Here is a 21,206-nt window from a genome sequence, read left to right as displayed (position 1 = left end):
CTTCACCAGGAGACCACACGGCATACGGTTAAGTGAATACTTAACTAAAGGAAAATAAATTTGTATGACCGACGCATGAATGGCAGTGCATTATTATGCAAATATTAATGTTACTACTTATATTACTTATAGTCTCCTTGGACTAGGTGCTTCCCCATACTGATGACGATACGTCAGCAATGATTTTACACGTTTATACTGTTCTTAGTTGAATAATACAACAGTTTATTAAATCTTTATACATACATACTTCAATAAAACACATATTACTTATTATAAATCACGAGGTACATCCAAATTAAAAATAATTGATCTTTAATTACCACGCACGACTTCTTACAAGTATGGCGTTTTATTTCGGCTTTTCTTCACTTGTACTAGGCTGTTGCGCTTAATTTTTCATTTCTTATTTATTTATACTTTAGTGTTGTCTATGCACGAACTAATGAGTTCCGACCAAAATGTAACATTTGTATGATATTCTGTAAATGACTAAATAAATTTAAGAAACTCTATTTAACATAAGACTAGTTATACCTACCCTATTTATAGCAAATAAATTTATTATTATACTTACACACTAATAATACATACAAAAATATGACAGTGGAAAGCAAATGTACTCGTACAAAAACAAGCTTAAGCTTAACAGCTTTCTGCAGTTATTTTCTAGTAAACCCAAAATGGAAAGGAACATGAGGGTCAGCGGGTAGAGCGGTGAACAATACTGTCATAATTTACAAACAATAAAGAAATAGACATATTTACGTTTATACATTGCCAATTATATACACATCACATACATCTTACATCATCATTCTGACATCTTAATAATGAGAAGGCATGGCAGGTAAAAAATAGGTATAAATTATTAACTTTGTACCTAATTTTTCTTTTGAATATTTTTGAAGTGGGTAAAATATATATAGGTATTTGTAATATGTATGTTCTAATAATAGCTACTTAGCTGATATGCTATAACTAATCTTATCTCGAAACAATAGGATTTAAAAACTGTGTATATGTTGCAGTCAAAACTCTTAACCAGTCAGAAGAACTATTGACTAGCATAATCAGTCAAAAGTAGTTTTGATTGTAAGCTTTAGTCAACAATACTTTTGACTAAAATAACAGTTAAAAGTATCTAACCTAACTTAACCGTAAATTTGCGGGGGGAAATGGATTGTTAGTAATGGAGTCTAACGAACCCATTGCTAACAATACACCCTATCAGGTCGACCTCCACGTGGTTCCCCCTGGAAACCATCGTGAACAATTCTTGAATTCGTCACGATGGGCTAACTGACCTGCTTCATCCTCACCTATAATCCCTCACTGGTGCCTCGCGGGCGGGGTTACCATTCCATTATCACCCATTAAAAAAAAACCGTAAATTTGCAGTTAAAAGTACTAATAACCAATAATTTTCAGTTAAAACCACTTTTGAACAACCTGTTTAGACAAAAGTACTTTTGATTGATTTTGCTAGTCAATAGTACTTTTGACTGGTTAAGAGTTTTGATATATTGATGATACGTTGTAGTGACAACCTCTCCCCAGTGTAGGTATCTGCTACACTAAGTTGAGGGGATTGTTACTAATGAAGACTGGTGGTCCATTTCCACTAACTATGCCCTATAAGGTCTAAGAGTGATCTGCAGGTAAATCTGTTATTATGAGCCAATTGACTTGACTTGATTCTCACCTATCTTTCACTGATACTCCATCAACGTATCTACATCGATAACGAGGTCTGTCATTAAGCGTAAGTTATCATTCAATTAGCTAACAAGGCAAACGCTATTTTGCCTTCTATCGTAGCCTATCGAATTGTATATAAAAAATTCTAAATCGGTTTAGAACTGATGGAACTACGAGATAAGAAACATAAAACAAATACAACCGAAATGAGAGTGTATTTCTTTTTAAGTCGATTGATTATGTTAAAAATAAATTGTTATTAAAAAACAATTGTTCTATATGTAAATACAAAAATGCACGTGACCAACGATAATAACTTTGTTTTATTATAGCGTTACATGTAGTGTAAGTAGGTCATACTTTCAACCGTGAAGCAGTTGTGTTTGCATGGCTGTGTTTCGGTTTGAAGGGTGGGATATGAAATGAATTTACTGGGTACAGAGGAATAACACCTGAGTCCTCAGGAATGGCAACGCATGGGGAGTATCATGAGCGAAACAGTATACTCTGTTATGTCAATGGTACTGCTCATGTCTATAGGCGACGGTTACCACTTTCCATCAGGTGGACCGTCAGCTTGTTTGCCATTCTAAGTTGTATGAAAAAAAACGTACATAAATTTATTGTAATAAACATTATGTTTATTGCACAGAAAATCGTTTGCTGAAATCTTACCTACTTATCAACAGATAAAAATGATAATTTACGTAATTTAATCCAAATATTACTTAGTATTATGAAGTAAATAGTACTGATTGTGCCAGTGTAGTTAATAGTTTGTTTTTGTAATTTGAGCAAGTTTTGTGTCGAATTTATGTTGATAAGGAAAAAGTGACGTCATCTGTCTCTTATGTACATAGTTTTTTTTTTTTTTAATGGGTAATAATGGAATGGTAACCCCGCTTACGCTATAAAGCAGAGGGCCTACCATGAAGTGTTTTCCGAAACTTCGGAGCCATAAGAAACACAAATTTGATGTTAAAATTACATAATACATGCCGTTTGGAAATATTAAAAATGTTAAAATATTGTTCTTTTGGACTTTTATGATAGGATGTATGACGAACGAAATGTTAAATTCCATTTATTGATCCGATTTTGGTATAAACAAAAACACAAAATTGAATTCGAAATTTCGGAATTTCATTTCATGGTAGACCCGCAGGTCAGTTAGCCCATCGTGACGAATTCCACTAGAATTAACCACGATGGTTTACAAGGGGAACCGCGTGGAGGTCGACCTGATAGGGTGTATTGCTAGCAATGGATTCATTAGACCCGATTACTAACAATGCATAACCTTCTCTCTAAGTATGTACATAGTTATGATTTTATTTCAAAGTTAAAATATTGTTTGAAAACATATAATTAGGGGGGGGGGGAAGGGATTGTTAGTAATGGAGACTGAGAATCCCATTGCTAGCAATATACCCAACCAGGTCGACCTCCACGCGGTTCTCCCTGGAAACTATCATAGTTAATTCCTGATGAATTCATCATGATGGGCTAACTGGCCTGTTTTTATTCTCATCGATCACCCTTCACTGGTGCCCCGCCAGCGTATCCCGTTAGCGCAGGCGGAGTTACCATACTATTTTCACCCATCAAAAAAAAATATAGAATTAATCAGACTCGACCCAAATACTGCTGGGAGTAAAGCTTGAAAGAAAAAAATTTGTTTATATAAAGTATAAGTGCGTATATATAACAAATATTCTTATAGGGAAAGGCATTGTTAGTAACGTCTAAAGGTCTAATGGCTCCATTGCTAGCAATATACCCTATCAGGTCGGCCTCCACGCGGTTCTGAGTTCGGAACTATCATCTTAAATTCTAAGTCTATTTATCACAATGTCTTTTTATCCTCACCTATCATTCCTCACTGGTGCCTCACCAGCGTATACCGATAGCGCAGGCGAGATTACCATTCCATTATTATCCAATAAAAAAAAATTGTTACAAATATTACAAATGTGAAAATGAGTTTGTTTATTGATTTGAGACCTTATAATGCCTTAACGGCTTAATTAATCATTATGAAACTTGGTATACACGTAGCATAGGAGAAGAATATAGACTATTTTTTATACCGGTCAGTAAATATATACCGGTCACACAAGCGAAGTCATATGTATTTTTTTTAATACAACTTAGAATGACAAACAAGCTGACGGCCCACCTGATGGAAAGGTTGGTTGATTGACCACCTGATTGGTTTCTACTATTGAACATCATTGTTTTATGGTCGTGTTAATTCATTGTTTGTTTACATTTTCATTAATTACTATCGAAACCAAACTATAAGTTTTTTTTAATAACACTTATATTAACTGAACCAATAAATGTTGTTTTGCCTCCTACCGGATATAATTTTTTTTATCGGGATAAAAAATATTATATGTATTTTAAAATAAGAAGAAAAAACAAAATCAAATTGATTATTTATCCTATTAACACACGTATAATAAATGGGAAAGTTTATAACGATGAATGGATGGTTGAATGAAGCATAAAGTACTCAATTGATTTCAATTAAAATTTGCTACTTTTTCTTTGATGGGTGAAAATGGAATGGTAACCCCGCCTGCGCTAATGGGATACGCCGGCGGAGCACCAGTGAAGGGTGATAGATGAGAATGAAAACAGGCCAATTAGCCCATCATGGTGAATTCATCAGGAATTAACCATGATAGTTTCCAGGGGGAACCGCGAGGAGGTCGACCTGTTTGGGTATATTGCTAGCAATGGGATTCTTAGTCTCCATTACTAACAATCCCTTTCCCCCCCAAAATTTGCTACTGACGTACGTTATATTCCAATCTAGCGGGCAAAATTGCGGGATACAGCTAGTATATTAATATGGCCATTTTCATCTTATTAGTCGGAATAATTACGTACTAGTAGGCCACGATTATGTCTATTTTTCAATTCACATTTTTTTGTGTACAAAATTAATGAAAATGATATTATAATAACGCTATCTCGCGACTGCATTGTAATCTTTTAATATTAATTTGTAGCAAATTGGTATAGTAGATTAGTTGGTAATAAGTAAAAATAATACAAACAATTTTTGCATTAATGTTATTTAAGAATTTACGTTTTTATTTTCAGAAAATGTTACGACACGCGTCCGCTGTTTTTGTAATTTTCATATTGCAAATGTGTGATGCGTACAGAATTTTGCTTTTATTTCCAATGCCTGGTTTAAGTCACAATATCCTGGGGGAAAATATGGCTAGACATTTACTAAATGCTGGTCACGAGGTACATACATATTACTTGATTTGAAGAATGTATATTTTATGAAATAACATATTTACTTTATTTAGCAACTACCTCTTATTTATTTATTTATTTATTTATTTTTACTATAAAAATCAAGATAACCAACAAGCGTACCAAAAACCATAAATTTTTTTTGTTATTTTTGTTTATTTAATGACTTTGACGTAACATTTTAATATATTTATATTGTTTTAATTTTTAGGTTATTTTTGTAACACCATTCATTAGTAAAAATTCTCATCCGAATTTGACTCAGATCGACGTCAGTGAAAATTTAAATGTTCAATCCCGTAAGTATTATTGTATTTTTCTACATATTTCTGTCTCTTTCTAATTTAATACTTTTATTTAACAAAATATTACGATAGAATGCGTTTATTATGGTTTGATATATATATCTAAGACAATAACATCTAGACAATAACGGGCCAATGTCCAGTAAACAAACATTTATATACAATAGTAGCCACAGACAGCCCTCTATGTCGAAGCTGTTTTGACGCCGAAGAAACGGCTGTTCACGTAATCCTGGAATGTGAAACTCCTCTCAACGTTTAGAAATCCTCGGAACAGTGAGGTCGCTCCGTAGAACCTTGTGAAGATCCCAGGAAGCTTTTGTGCTTCTGGGCGGAGCTGGGCTGGCTGTACTAGCCATAACTCATATGCACAATGGCCCAAATAAGAGGCTAAGCGCGAAAAATATATTAGGTTTACATTACATTACTCTCTATCTATGCTAAGGTCTTTCTTTGATACACTCCTAAATCATACAAATTAAAACAGTTTAATTATTCTTCTTCATTTTAACAACAATTTTCTGATTTAGATCTATACAATATACAGTCAATTTTAGACAATACTAGTCACCTAAGATCTCCTATAACAATGTTTAATTATATGGCCGAACTGGCATATCGGACATTAGAGAACTCCGATGTGGCCGAGTTGTTTAAGGACACAAATCAAAAGTTTGATGTAGTGATAGCTGAATGGATGTTCAGCGATATCTACGCTGGGTAAGTAAAGTCCAGAAATGGGAAATTACATGGCCAATTTAATTAATTTGAAAAAAATGGAATTTTTTAACTTGACTATACTTTTTGTGTAGTCTTTTAAATTTTATTGTTATAATAAAATCATATCAAGACTGTGTTTATACATCTAAGATATTTAAGAAAAAATAATATGAGGAACTATATTATAACAATATTATATCTTAATAAGATTAGTTAAGTAAATAAATAAGGCCAAAAAAATAATTTTTAGAAATTTTATGTCTGTGTCTTACATTACGCAAAATATACTCTACCAAATTGGATGCGGTTTTCACAGTTGTATTTCTGAAGGTCTAACTTAAATTCCGACGCATGAATATCGTAATACGCTATCTAGAAGTGGTCTGCGTTATAGGTTTTTTTGCTACTGAAACCATGCGTATAAAGCAGTGGACAAAAAGCTAAAAAATAAAATTAAAATAAAGCTAAATAAATATTTTTCAAAATAATAAAAATCACGCGGTTAGGGTTATAGCTAAATCCAAGTTTAATGTAGGGAAAAATACTTTTTTTGGTAGAGCAGAAGCCATAGTTAACTAACTTTGAAAAACGAATCTGTCTAATTTTCTTGAGACATTTCCTTTTAAGGTAGAGTGTTGCCCATCAATGCCCTTCCCTAGCAACAACCATACACGCCTAACATCTTTAGGAATTTTCAAGAGGACTAAAAAGAAAAATCGTCTACATGCCCACACAGTATATTTTGTTATGTCCATGGTTCATGATTTATAGATATCTTAAAACTATATAACCCTCAAGATGAGTGACAAACAGATCTATAAATAGATAAGTACGGGTTTGTTAATGAATGCATTAATGGAAGCTTTCATAGTCTCTCTGGTCTGTGACACTGTTGTCTATAAACAATCATGACAATTTACCAAATATTTCTACATAATATGGATGAAAAACCACAACAACAACTGTCGATAGATGTCTCTATTAGTATTACTATTGTAATGCCCCCAATCTCCGACTGTCATTTTGTTAACGCACGTTTTGCGTTCGGCACTCAAACGGTTAACATTAGACTCCGAGCAAACTTGTAATAATTTGCCTGATGGTTAAACACGTATCCCAAAACTTGCGTGAACAAAATGGCAGTTGGATGTTAATGGCTATTAGCCATAGAAGGTTCTAATAGTACTGTAATGTGCATATATATTTTTTTATTTAAAAAATTGTTTTAACTGTCTATTAATTATATTCTTTTGTAGAGAACAATGAAAAGTGTCTAAATCTGTTTGTCTTTTTAGGGTAGCAACTTTATACGATTGTCCGTTAATTTGGGTGTCTACTATGGAGCCCCATATGATGTCTCTGTCTCTAGTGGATGAACCAACAAATCCGTCATACACGGCAGACCTTGCGTCCAGTGCTATACCGCCATTTTCTTTCCTGGAGCGAGTGGAAGGCTTATTTAGTCAGATTTTAGTAAGGATTTTCCAGACTTTGTAAGTATATCTTAGAAAAAAAAACTTATTAACCTTATCAGTACCTATCTATACATATAAAATTGTTAATACTATCTGTCTATCACACATAACCAAAACTACTAAGAAAGCTGAAATTTAGAACATAGGTTTACTTCACCGTAAGTGTCCGCAAATTTTTGAAAATTAAAACTTAAATGGAAATAACACTCGCATGCAAAGCTGTGGCCAACTTCTAGTAGATTTCTATATAAAACCTTAATGTATGTTTTTGAATTTGTTATGCCAGTGTACCTGAATTTTAACAGATTTGGGCTATCCAATCATAAGACACAGTTTGGCCAGCAAGGATCTATTATTCATTGGGAACAAAAACTAAATAGTTGTATAGATATGTAAAATACCGTTAACAAACTAAACTGAATGGCGGCAGTAAGCATCCATATTGGACTCTGGTATGCTCAGAGAAATACGAGTATCCAGTGTTTGATTTTTCACGTATAGCCGATGATGACAATTTCAGAAAGATGATGTTAGGTAAATCAACGACCTGAAATCTTTATTTATGTTTTTAGCTATCTCAATGGGAAATATGAGACAGATTATAAAAGAATATTTACACCGTATTTGATTCAACGAGGGAAAGCTGTACCTTCATTTTATGATGTGGTGTCCAACGCGTCTCTAGTTCTAAGCAATTCGCACGTGTCTATTGGTCAAGCTATAAGGTTACCGCAGAATTACATACCAATTGGCGGATATCATGTGAATGAAGATGTGAAGCTATTACCAGCCGTACGTTATGTTGATGAAACATTTTCTTATTTTTTGTAACAATTTCTTGCATAGACAAATTTATAAACAATCATACAGCCCGCCTGATAATAGATTGTGACTGTAGCTGTTACATATACGCGTTGCTAACCCTGAAGAAAATGTGGTACGGACTTTTAGACAACCCTATGCTGTAGTCTCTATGAAAAAACTTATTGGATTTATACCCAAATGGTCTCAAGCCTTATGAACTTTGCAACGTGCATGATGCATGTTACCGCTTCTATTATTTATATTCTATAGATTTTATCAAATTACCAATTTAATTATTAGCAACAAACTCTTTCTATTACTAATTTTACGTTACGTTTACAAGATGATATTGGGTACATTATTATTCCAATCTATTATTTTTAAATAAGAATCATGTTTTTTTTTTATACAACTTAGAATGGCAAACAAGTTGACGGCCCACCTGATGGAAAGTGGTAACTGTCGTCTATAGACAAAGCAGTACCATGGACATAACAGAATATACTGTTTCGCCCATGATACCCCCCATGCGTTGCCATGCCTGAGGACTCAGGTGTTATTCCTCTGTACCCTGTAAATTCACGCCATATCCCACCCTTCAAACCGAAACATAGCCATGCAAACACAATTGCTTCACGGTTGAAACACGAATGGGACAGAGATACCCAAGCAATCGACTTTTGTACAAAGTCTCCCTCATGTAGAGCATGATACTTACTGTTTTGTTGTAGTATAACTAATATAAATATATATTACATTTATACTACTAGTTTCCTAATATAAATTTGGTATTTGCTCAATCTTAAATTTTCACATCACAAAATAAACATAATACTAAGATTTTTTACAAATGTAACAACTTGATAATGACAAATCTAACATAAATTAACTACAATTAATAAACTGATTTTTTTTTATAGGATCTTAAACAATTGTTGGATAATGCAAAAAATGGCCTTATCTACTTCAGCCTGGGAACGAACGTCAAGAGTAAAGATCTACCGAGCGTAATAAAACAAGGCTTGTTAGGTGTATTCGCTAGTCTGAAACAGACGGTACTATGGAAATTTGAGGAGAAACTACCTAACGTGCCGTCAAACGTTCGTATTGTTAATTGGGCCCCGCAGCAAAGTATTTTAGGTACCTAAGTTTATTTATTTATCTTTTTTCTTATTTGCTTACTAATATTATAAATGTAAAAGGAAATTTATTTCTCATTTAGAGCCTTTACAGCGTAACCAATTACTATGAAATTTGATAAACGTATACTATATGTATAGGCCTATATAGTGGGCATGTAGTCCCAGCAAAGAATGGGTCACCCCTTCCTTTACCGTAGCGAGATGGTGTACCTTTAAAACGCAACTAGAGAAACTTAATGGTCGAGAAATGGCCAGCAGCGTCTTTCTTAAAACACCACCAAAACTTGACTGCGGTTGCCAACTCGCCTGCCAATCATGATAACTACTGGTAAACTCCCTCAAGGGAAGGCTTATTTCAAGTAACCTGTTATGATACCTATGGTATGGTATTCTCATGCTGAAACACAGTCATGTAAGTACAGCTACTTGGGTGCAGAGAGGGGAAAGAGATTGTTAGTAACGGAGTGTAAAAGTTTCATTGCTAGATATGTACCTTATCAGGTCGACTTCCACGCAGTTCCTCCTGAAAACCATAATGGTTCCTTATGAAGAGTCAACTGACCTACTTTCCTTATCACCTATAATGTCTCACTGGTGGCTCGCTAACATATATTGATAATACACAAGGTTACTGTTCGATTCGTTCAATTTGCACCTATATCATTTCTAATATAAAAAAAAATTAGCGCCAGAAATATGTAACAGACAGCAGTGACAGACAACTTTTGTACTAAATCTTGCTTTGGTAAATGGAATATTTATAAAAATTTCAGCTCATCCGAATTGCGTTCTGTTTATCACTCACGGTGGTTTACTTTCTACGACCGAAGCCATCCATTTTGGAAAGCCTGTGATAGGGATCCCGGCTTTTGGTGATCAGTTTGTGAACATTGACAGGGCTGTAAAGAAGGGATATGCTAAAAGAGTAGATCTGTCCTACTTTATGGTTAAGGAACTCAAGCGTGCTATTATTGACGTTCTCAATGATCCTAGGTAAGTATGATTACAACTTATGAATCTTCCGTTGCTTGCTTATTAGGTTTTGCTCCATGAAATCAGCACCTTAATTATTGTGACAATATGGAACTAACATGGGAGCAAACTTTATCAACAACAAAAACATTATCATCATTATTATCCTGCCCTTATCACTATTAGAAGTCGATGTAATGTGTTTTTACTCATATCAGTCAAGGTTTTAGCTTTGCTTTGATCGCAAACCGATCTGCCGCTTACTTGATGTTATCTCTCCTTGGGGACTTAAAAACAATTATCAAAAATAGGTTCGAATTAGTGAAAAATATTGTAAATGGCGTAAAATAAAAAAAAATATAAACGAATTGAAAACCTTCCACTATTTAAAGTTTAACTAACTTAAGAGAGAAAAAACTCTTATAAAACTCTTTCAGCCAATGCAGTATTTTGTGTTTCTTTTTTTGTTGCGACAATATCTCAATTTGTAAATAAAAAACACTGTAATAGTTGAAATAGGTTTTAGTTTTTATAAATATGAGGGTAGTTTTTAAATATGAGGGTAGTTTTTAAATGACCATTTTCGTTGGTACAAAAAAGGTATAGATGCAATTTGATAAAAAAACTAACATTTACAGGTACAAAAATAAGGCAAAGGAGCTGTCAGCCATATACCACGACCGGCCGGTGTCGCCGGGCCGCGAGCTGGTGCACTGGGTGCGGCACGTGGCGAGCACGCACGGCGCCGCACACCTCCGCTCGCCCGCGCTGCACGTGCCGTGCTACCAGAAGTACTACTTGGATCTGGCAGCACTTATTATAGCTATTGTAATAGCTGTTAAACAACTTATTAAATGTTTGTTCTGTTCCAACAAGAGAAGTACAAAGAAGAAAAGAGATTAAATAAATTTATAATTTCCTATCTCGATCATTATTCAAATTTAAATCATCTTTGTACAAATAACATAGACTTGTTTACAAATACTTTTAAATCGTATTTTTTTTTAAATCTACTGCACAGTTCTGAAAGTTATCTGTTGAGAAGAGCCTGCAAAAAATTCAACGCTTACTCTTTTAAATCTTTATAACAATATGTATATATATTTAAACGTACTATGCCTCAAAATTACATGGTCATTAAAAAGCCTGTTTATTTATTTTTTGCATAAATAAAATGCTTATTTAAATAGTCAAACTGTAGGATATTGAGGATAGGCTTCTCTTATGAGGAAGAGAAGTATTTTAGTCCTCAGTAACTTCAACGCATTTTTTTTATACAGCTTAGAATTGCAAACAAGCTGACGGCCCATCTGATGGAAAGTGGTAACCGTCGCCTATAGACATGAGCAGTACCATGGACATAACAGAGTGTACTGTTTCGCCCATGATGCCCCCCATGTGGGTTACATGCGAGCTTTGATGCTGTTCATGTCTATAAGAGAGTTGGTACTAATTTTCATCATCATTATCATATCAGCCATTAACTGTCTGCTGAACATAAGCTTCTTCTTGAGGGGTTTTTGCAGTAGTTACCACGATTTTTTAAATTAATTTTCATAAACTTGTTGGCAATTCCATGTCAGATAAAAATATTCTGAAGCAATATTTTTTTATATTGTTTAAAACTATTAAAAAGACCTATATTTTTTTTAATGGATGATAATGGAATGGTAACCCCACCCGCGCTATCGGTATACACCAGCGGGGCACCAGTGAGGGATGATAGGTGAGGATGAAGCAGGTCAGTTAGCCCATCGTGACGAATTCAACAAGAATTGTTCACGATGGTTTCCAGGGGGAACCACGTGGAGGTCGACCTAATAAGGTATATTGCTAGCAATGGGGCTGTCAAACTCCATTGCTAACAATCCTTTTCCCCCTAAAAGAAAGACCTATAGTATTGGTGTATATAGGAAACATTTATACTACTATCAGATAATTGACCCGTGGCCGTGACTTCAATGACCTAACATGTATATTTGGCTACATTAGCCATTGTCCACCACATCACATAAAAACCATGAACATATTTTGAGTATATTTTGAGATAACAATAAATAAATCTTGCTTGAAATATTCATAATAATAAAACCAACGGCCCATTTAACAGACAGCAGTTACCATTGTAACACACAGTACACAATAATATCCAGAGAATTTCGACTTTATATTTATTTAAGTTTTAGCCACTTTTTCGAGCTAAATTCTTATTTGAACAGAAAAAGATGACTTTTTTTATGTCTGTCACTCTTACGTTAAGGTCTAATTTTTAGGATGTATAATTTAGTAGAAATATAAACAATCGTCAGTTACGTAATTAGAGGGGCGGAGGGGTGAACGTGTCAATTTCTGAATCATCTGGCACCCAACTCAGGATCAATTGCGGAGCTTTCAGCTATAAGCAAAAGGTGTCTGACGTTTCCTGGGAAATGATCTTCAAGACCCCAATGATATCTGGCAATGCTAGGTCTATCATTATCATCTCATCCATTATTATTTATTTTTATACAACTTAGAATGGCAAACAAGCTGACGGCCCACCTGAAGGAAAGTGGTAACCGTCGCCTATAGACATGAGCAGTACCATGGACATAACACAATATACTGTTTCGCCCATGATACCCCCCATGCGTTGCCATTCCTGAGGACTCAGGTGTTATTCCTCTGTACCCAGTAAATTCACGTCATATCCCACTCTTCAAACCGAAACTTACTTAATTTTGATATGCGTTCCGCTACAGTTCATCGACGAAAACCAAGGCCAAACCAACAGATGGCTATTGTTCATTAACCTTGATTTACCTCTATTCATTAGATACGACTAACAATCACCAGAGCGGCATATTAACGGTCGTTTTAAGGGGGAAAGGGATTGTTAGTAATGAAGACTGAGAATCCCATTGCTAATAATATACCCAACCAGGTCGACCTCCTCGCGGTTCCCCCTGGAAACTATCATGGTTAATTCCTGATGAATTCATCATGATGGGCTAACTGGCCTGTTTTCATTCTCATCTATCACCCTTCACTGGTGCTCCGCCAGCGTATTCCGTTAGCGTAGGCGGGGTTACCATACCATTTTCACCCAGCAAAAAAAAACGGTCGTTTTAATATTTTTTACTTCCTATCAGGTTGATTTCGTGGTTAACTTCTGGTTAATCATAATGAGCCATCTATCTTGATTTCATCCTCATTTATCATTGTTCATTGTCGGCTGAGTAATACTACTTGTTTCATATCTCATTTATTATATATATTATATATATATATATATATATATATATATATATATATATATATATATATATATATATATTGGCAACATTAGCAACGAAGATCTGTTACTGAACAACACCAACATGTCTTCTTCATATATTATAATATAATAAATGTTTTTTTTTCTTTATATCGGACTTATTTAATAATTGTTCCCTATCGCATATATCAGCTATCAGAGACCACTTCTTTTTTATCAGATTGCTGCTTAACAGCTCCACCAATCTTACCTTAATACCAAAAGTCAAACAAACAATTTTACCAGAGGGAGACTTTGTACAAAAGTCGATTGCTTGGGTACCTCTGTCTCATTCGTGTTTCAATCGTGAAGCAGCTGTGTTTGCATGGCTGTGTTTCGGTTTGAAGGGTGGGATATGGCGTGAATTTACTGGGTACAGAGGAATAACACCTGAGTCCTCAGGAATGGCAATGCATGGGGGTATCGTGGGCGAAACAGTATACTCTGTTATGTCCATGGTACCACTGTCCACTTTCCATCAGGTGGGCCGTTAGGTTGCCATTTTAAGTTGTATAAAAAGAACAAGCCCACTTTCCCATTTATAATTATTAATAAGGATAGGAAGGAGTTAATCATCATTATATCAGCCTTTAATAGTCCACTGCTGAACATAGATCTCCCACATAGACTATTATTAAGTCTTGAACTATAATCTGAAGGCCACTTCCCATGGTATTTGCCAATAATTTCACGTTTAGCAGGCGGGTTTGCAGTCTGGCTTTGGTGGTGTTTTAATAGGGACGCTGCTGCTCTCTTGACTATTAAGTTAGTCGCCTCTAACGACACTCATAGGAAAGGAAGGCGTGGCCCATTCTATACCGGGATCACACGGCATTTTATATATAAATTGAAACATTCTATAAGTATAAACAACTTTTTAGATAACATACATAACAGGGTTTCCTTTGGAAAATGAAGACGAAACAAAACTGCGACAAATAAACATAAAGAGCAACTTTGACGCATTTCCAGGTGAGTTCTTGAAATAGTCTATTATTTAAATTTTTCTACATTATCATATCAGCCGTTGTTTATTGCTAAACATAAGTCTATTAGGGGGTTTTGCCAGTAGTTCTCACGCTTGGCATGCGGGTTGGCAACCGCAGTTAGGCTCTGGTAATGTTTATAGAGGGACGCTGCTGACCATCTGTCTACCATTAAGTTCCCTTAGTTGCCTCTTACGACACCCATAGGAAAGTAAGGGGTGGCCTATTCTATGTTGGGCCACAAGGCAAATTTGCTACATACAAAAGGTGCGCGTAGCAAACGAAAATAGGTATTTTAATTTAAGAAAAACAAATTACACAAATAAATCTTATTTATGTAGTTTTTTATTATTATTATTATATATAGCAGCAGTATTTCCGAACCGATACAACATCATAACTTTCAAAAAAATAGCACATTCTTTTTTTAAAAGGTTGGCAGCACACTTGCGACTCCTTTGGTGTTGAAGGTGCTAATGGGCGACGGTAGTCACTTACCATTTGGTGAAGCCCATCCCTGTGTTCTAAAAATTAAATAATAAATATACTCACGACACGACTATATTCCCTAACGAGTTAGACAGAGATACGTACTTGTTGCGAACGTAATATTCGACATGCCTATATTATTGCATAGGATACAACGTGATAGAGAACGACTCTATCACCGCCGTCAAGATTTGTTATCAATGTTTTCATTCACCGGACAGTTAGTCGGCAATTTAAATTATCCTTAAGTGTTTGTTCTTTGCCAGAATCGAACTCAGGACTTTTGCACTCTAAACTCAACATAAAACGATGTGTTTGTGAGAGATTTGAGTTTTGATAACATAATTAGAAATAATAGGAAATATTGTATATTGAATAATCTGTTGAATTAACATTAATAAATGTTTATTGCTAGGTAGTGAGTTCTATACAAGGCGGTTCTACTTCATGTAATTTTTAATATTGAATTGTTAAGAGTCAAGATTCAAGATTTATTTATGTGTAAAACATGCGTATAAATACATGCAGATGTTGACAATATAATATCGTTCGGCATGTTTAGCCTGTACGCCATACAAACATATGTCGTTACACAGATAGTTCACATTATACATCAAGTCCATTTTATACCATTAATCGTCATCACATTACAATTTTAAATACATTTAAATAAATAATAATTGTCAAGCAAGAATAAAAGAACGATGTCACAAAAGTTAAGGATTATTATAGATTAAGCAACATTTGAGGGAACATAATCTTTTTTAGTTTATGTGCCCAAATTCATAATTAATAATTAAAGTTACAAACTCATATTGGATCAATTATATTTTTTTTAACTCTGTGTATATATCTGGCTGTATGTATCGTATGATAGAATTAAATATTTAATTAAATAACATTAAAAATAAAATGTTCTGTAGTATAAGAGCCCTCGAAATTAAAAATAAATTAAAAATACTTACCATCCTTTTTTGACTTGGTACAACAGTCGTCAACATAGAAACCTCTGTCCCATTGGCAAAAATAAAAGTAAGTAAGAACTCGTATTATTGCAGATGGTGGAGCTTTTGATATTAGCACTGTCATTGACAAAGGTATAGAAGTAAATGACGCTCAAGCTATGCAAGACTTTGCTGTGTATAATGCATTCATGACTTTTGAGAACAAAGATGTCAAAGCGCTGATGGAAGATCCCAAACAAGAGTTTGATCTCGTGATTGCTGATTTATATGAAACTGAAATATATGCTGCGTAAGAATTTTTTTAATTACTCATATCATAATCGCTTCACTGTTGAATATAGGCCTCCTGCATAAACTACAATAAGGAACGCTCCCGTACCAGTTCTATGCATTGATTTCTTACAACACATTTGAGATGGAGTGACTCCATGTATAGTGAGAAGTCCTCACACTTTATTTGCTTATACGGGATTGCCACTCGATACTGTTTTTCCTCATTGGTACCACTTCTTCAAGCTATATGGTCGAACCATTGACACTTCAAGTTGCTGATCCGTCGGGTTACATCGGTCGCTTTAGTATCTTTAGTAATGCCAATATGGAACTCGAAAGTCTAACCTTATAATTTTGTGTATCTTAGATTTTCAGCACTTTACAATTGTCCGATGATTTGGAGTTATTCCATGGGAGTACACTGGCAAGTTTTACGGCTGATCGACGAACCGACCAATCCGGCGTACACAGCTGACTACCTCTCGTTTAATTTACCACCGTTTAATTTTATTGTGAGGCTTCAGGAATTATGGGCGCAGATAAAGTGGCAATGGATAAAATGGTTCGTATTGTAATTTTCTGTTTCTGGCTTTCAAATTATTGAAATTTAGAATATTTGGATGATTGCTATTCGGTTGCTATTGTACGGGAGGGCAGATAAGGCTGTCTTTTGATGAACAAAACCTTCACGTACAACGTAGGAAGCCTAGAAACTCTTAACATTAGAAGGCAACATTCTCATATGAACAAAAAATAGTAATTCCTACCTGGTAAGAACTATATTTGTTTAGTCATACTTATTTTCATACTGCTCATGTCTATAGGCGACGGTTACCATTTTCTATCAGGTGGGCCGTCAGCTTGTTTGCCATTCTAAGCTGTATAAAAAAAATGCGTTAAAGTTTCTGAGGACTAAACTACTCCTTTTCCTCATAAGAGAAGCCTATGCTCAATATCTTACAGTTTGACTATTTAAATAAGCATTTTATTTATGCAAAAAATAAATAAACAGGCTTTTTAATGACCATGTAATTTTGAGGCATAGTACGTTTAAATATATATACATATTGTTATAGCGATTTAAAAGAGCTTACGCAGCATAAAAAAAAAATATCTCTTTCAGTCAACCCAAAAAAAATGTATGTGACAAATTAAAATTTCAGGTATTCAACCACACCAAAAGAAATATATACATATGAGAAATATTTCGGCCCACTTATAGAGAAACGAGGCAGAACATTGCCGAATTATCATGAGTTAATTTATAATGCTTCGATGATACTGGCCAATGACTACAACGCGTTCGGTAATATACCGAGTACCCCACAAAACTTTAAGTTGATTGGTGGCTATCACATTGCAACTCACACACAACCACTGCCGAAGGTATACCACTCACCGTAATAAATTATAACATCTCACTGGGCTGAGCACAGGTTTCTAATAAGAAAAGCCAAATTAAATCAAATTAATATTTTGGGAATGTTTTGGAAAATAAAAAGGAATGCTACCTCATAGGCGACGTGCTGAAAAAGGACGAAATTATAAATACCCATAACTAGCAAGCGTGTATGAAAAGATTGACGAATGTAGAAGAAGCGAAAGATGCTTGTTTGAATAGAAACATTTGGCATTCCATTGTTTCTGCCTACCTTAATGGGAAACAGGCTTTTATTTATTTTCTTGGTATCTGTATTCCTTTTACTTTAGCATTTACATTAGGCATTAAGAACAAGGAATAACGAAATCTCTGATTAGTCATATTATAAATGCATTTATTTTTTTCTTAATTGTATCCCGCCGATTCACCTACATCCATCAATAAAAAAAGTATCCTATACGAGTATGCTAAGTTAGGATATAACCTATGCGTGTATCAAATTTTATTCCAATACGTTTAGTATTTTTTCTATAAAAAAGTATTAAATATCCATCTGCCCATTCATCCATCTTTACAAACTTTCGCATTTATTATAGGATTGTGTAATATCTAGTAAGATCATTATTTGTTTATTTTCAGGATTTGCAGAGTCTAATGGACAGTTCAACAAACGGTGTTATTTATTTCAGCATGGGTTCAACACTAAAAAGCAAAGACATACCTAAACCTATAGTTGAAAATATTCTAAAAATATTTGGGAGTTTAAAGCAAACTGTAATATGGAAGTTTGAGGAGAAACTACATAATTTGCCCAAAAACGTACATATCATGTCCTGGGCACCACAACCAAGCATTTTAGGTTAGTATACTGATATATATATAATGCTTAAAAATCTACTTTAAAACCGAGATTTGGCAATTCCATCTTCAACGTTCATTTGCTGTTTTGAATCTATTAAGTTACACTTTCGATTTCTGAGTACCCTAGTGTAAAGGTAACATTGTTTCTCTTTCAACTCATCCAAAATGTTTATTCTTCATCTCCCACGGAGGCCAGTTGTCATCGAGCGAGTCTGTTCACTTTGGAATACCTATCATCGGCATACCGATTTATATGGACCAATTCGTGAACGTAGAGAAAGCAGTCAGTAGAGGTTACGCTATCAGAGTTCATTTTACTCGTAATTTAGCGAGCGACTTGAAAACAGCTATTGACAGGATGCTTAATGAGCCAAAGTAAGTAAAATCCTTATCAAGAATGGCCAGTTCCACTAGTCCCTACCAACTTTCCCCCTGGGGGTAAGAGAGGGTTTTTTCCACCTCTTCTCAGTATTGCGTGTCTAGTAAAGATATACCTCTTTTCACTGCCGATATTTTTTTATTAATAATTACACATACAGTCTGATAGAAAATCAATAGTACAAAAAGGGTAACCTATATAACAGAAATTTATTATTTTCTGAAGGAGAACACAGTGTATTAACGTTTTTTAATATTTGGCTCCAGATACAGGCAGAGGGCAAAGGAGCTGTCAGCCATATACCACGACCGGCCGGTGTCGCCGGGCCGCGAGCTGGTGCACTGGGTGCGGCACGTGGCGAGCACGCGCGGCGCCGCACACCTCCGCTCGCCTGCGCTGCACGTGCCGTGCTACCAGAAGTACTACCTCGATCTGATTTTTTTACTTACTATAGTCAATATAACCTTCTTTGTTGTAATAAAAATTATTTATAAGAAATGTAAGAGTAAAAAGAAAGAAAAAAGTAATTAAAACCGTTTCAAAATATATTAAAGATTTTGAAACGGTTAAAGATTAAAAGATTTCCGATTGTCATCTCATTTCGGTAACGAAGGTTCATTGAAAGACAAACATTTGAATACAATTTATATTAATAACATAATTACATATATTTAATGTCAAAAAATAAAACTTATTGTTTAATCGGAATCACAAATAATAATACTAGGCATTAATACTTAACAATATTCAATTAATTATAATAAAAATTGTATTATCATTTTTTATATTAAATGTAAATTAATTATTCTCAATTATTCGTTAATAAAGATGTATTCGATTATTTAAAAAACTGCATTGTAATTAATTTTTTTATTTTAATAAACAATTGAAAGTAAGGTTTACATAGTATTTTTGATAACAGTCTGATACGATTTGATGACGATTTTATAGTTGATCATTTTATAGTTACTTTACATGCACTAACATATATTAACTTAGTAAACCTAATATAACAAAAGTACGTGAAATTAGTAATGCATTTATTTGCATAAGAAAGTGATTTTCATGTTTTTTTTTTTTTTTTATATAATTCTTTATTTTATTTTATTGCAAATCACAACATGAGAATTCTTTGTTTAACTCACAAGATAAATTAACCACAATATTTTTAGGAACAGAATAAGAAAATGTCTTGACAATTATATCTACCATAATAATATACATAAAGATTTTTTTCAATTGAACATACATTATTATTTCTTATATATATATAGACACCATTTATTTGCAATTAAATTATATTAACCATCACCATTTAATTATCACATTTGGTCAAAGAAAATAAAAATTAAAAATAATAATAACAAGTAAATAACCCCCGTACTGATCACATTGCGCGGAAGATTGGTCATAAAAGTCAATGTAACGCCATAGAACACTCGCGTCCAGTGTCTATACGGACGCTAAAACTACATATTAAAATTTTTATTGTAGAGATTGGTTTATAGAAGTGCACTTCAAAATCGATCTAAAGCAATCTATAAAATTAATGTTTTTAAATAATATTTCTCAAATTTTTGAGATACCGTCCATACTGTGTCTGGCCAAAAAAAAAAAGAAATAGAAATTAGCACTTCTAAATTGGCTGCATTGTTACATAGAACGATTTTTTTGTAATCAAACTAAATGATTCAACTTAACATTTTCAACTCAACTATTTTAATATATAAATAAACATGCATTTATATATTATAATTAACAACAATTGAAAGTCGTATACAAAATTATTATTGTTCTCAAATGTAAGCAAATTATAACGAAGCTAATACAATTATTATAAATACCATTTTATGTTTGGTACAACATGACAGGACCAAAGTGATTTACATCTATCTTACTTCCAATATGTACTTCTAAAAAGAGTCAACAACATATGCTACATGTCATTTTATTTATTATACCGTAATCAAATTATATTCGAGTTAAAACATAAATTATTCTTTAACGTAAGGAAGAAACTGTTTCTAGGTACGTTAATGACTAGTTTTGTTTTAAAAACTAGTAAAATTTCAGATTGTTATATTAATGTTCAGATTTTTTTTTACATTTTCGATTTTTAATTTACGAACACATACAGAGTTAGATAGAGTATTGGTAGGAACATTAGGTGTCAACAATC

At 33.9% G+C, this 21,206-nt stretch overlaps 1 protein-coding gene across 1 annotated transcript; it reads left to right on the top strand.

The window, feature by feature from the left end:
* Nucleotides 1–2,442: 2,442 nt before the first annotated feature.
* Nucleotides 2,443–20,619, top strand: LOC128201952 (uncharacterized). Its single transcript, XM_052900493.1, has 16 exons — nucleotides 2,443–2,549; nucleotides 4,816–4,968; nucleotides 5,192–5,279; nucleotides 5,810–6,005; nucleotides 7,301–7,498; nucleotides 8,053–8,272; nucleotides 9,205–9,424; nucleotides 10,200–10,419; nucleotides 11,037–11,295; nucleotides 14,575–14,665; nucleotides 16,227–16,422; nucleotides 16,774–16,968; nucleotides 17,570–17,792; nucleotides 18,427–18,646; nucleotides 18,804–19,023; nucleotides 19,294–20,619. Exons 2-16 carry the CDS (start codon nucleotides 4,819–4,821, stop codon nucleotides 19,556–19,558), a joined length of 2,961 nt encoding a protein of 986 aa, XP_052756453.1. The 5' UTR covers nucleotides 2,443–2,549; nucleotides 4,816–4,818; the 3' UTR covers nucleotides 19,559–20,619.
* Nucleotides 20,620–21,206: the final 587 nt, after the last annotated feature.

This window comes from Galleria mellonella, unplaced genomic scaffold, assembly GCF_026898425.1.
Source record: "Galleria mellonella isolate WM207_F2 unplaced genomic scaffold, CSIRO_AGI_GalMel_v1 utg1267, whole genome shotgun sequence".
Taxonomy (NCBI): domain Eukaryota; kingdom Metazoa; phylum Arthropoda; class Insecta; order Lepidoptera; family Pyralidae; genus Galleria; species Galleria mellonella.
This window is presented reverse-complemented; position numbering and strand designations above follow the sequence as displayed.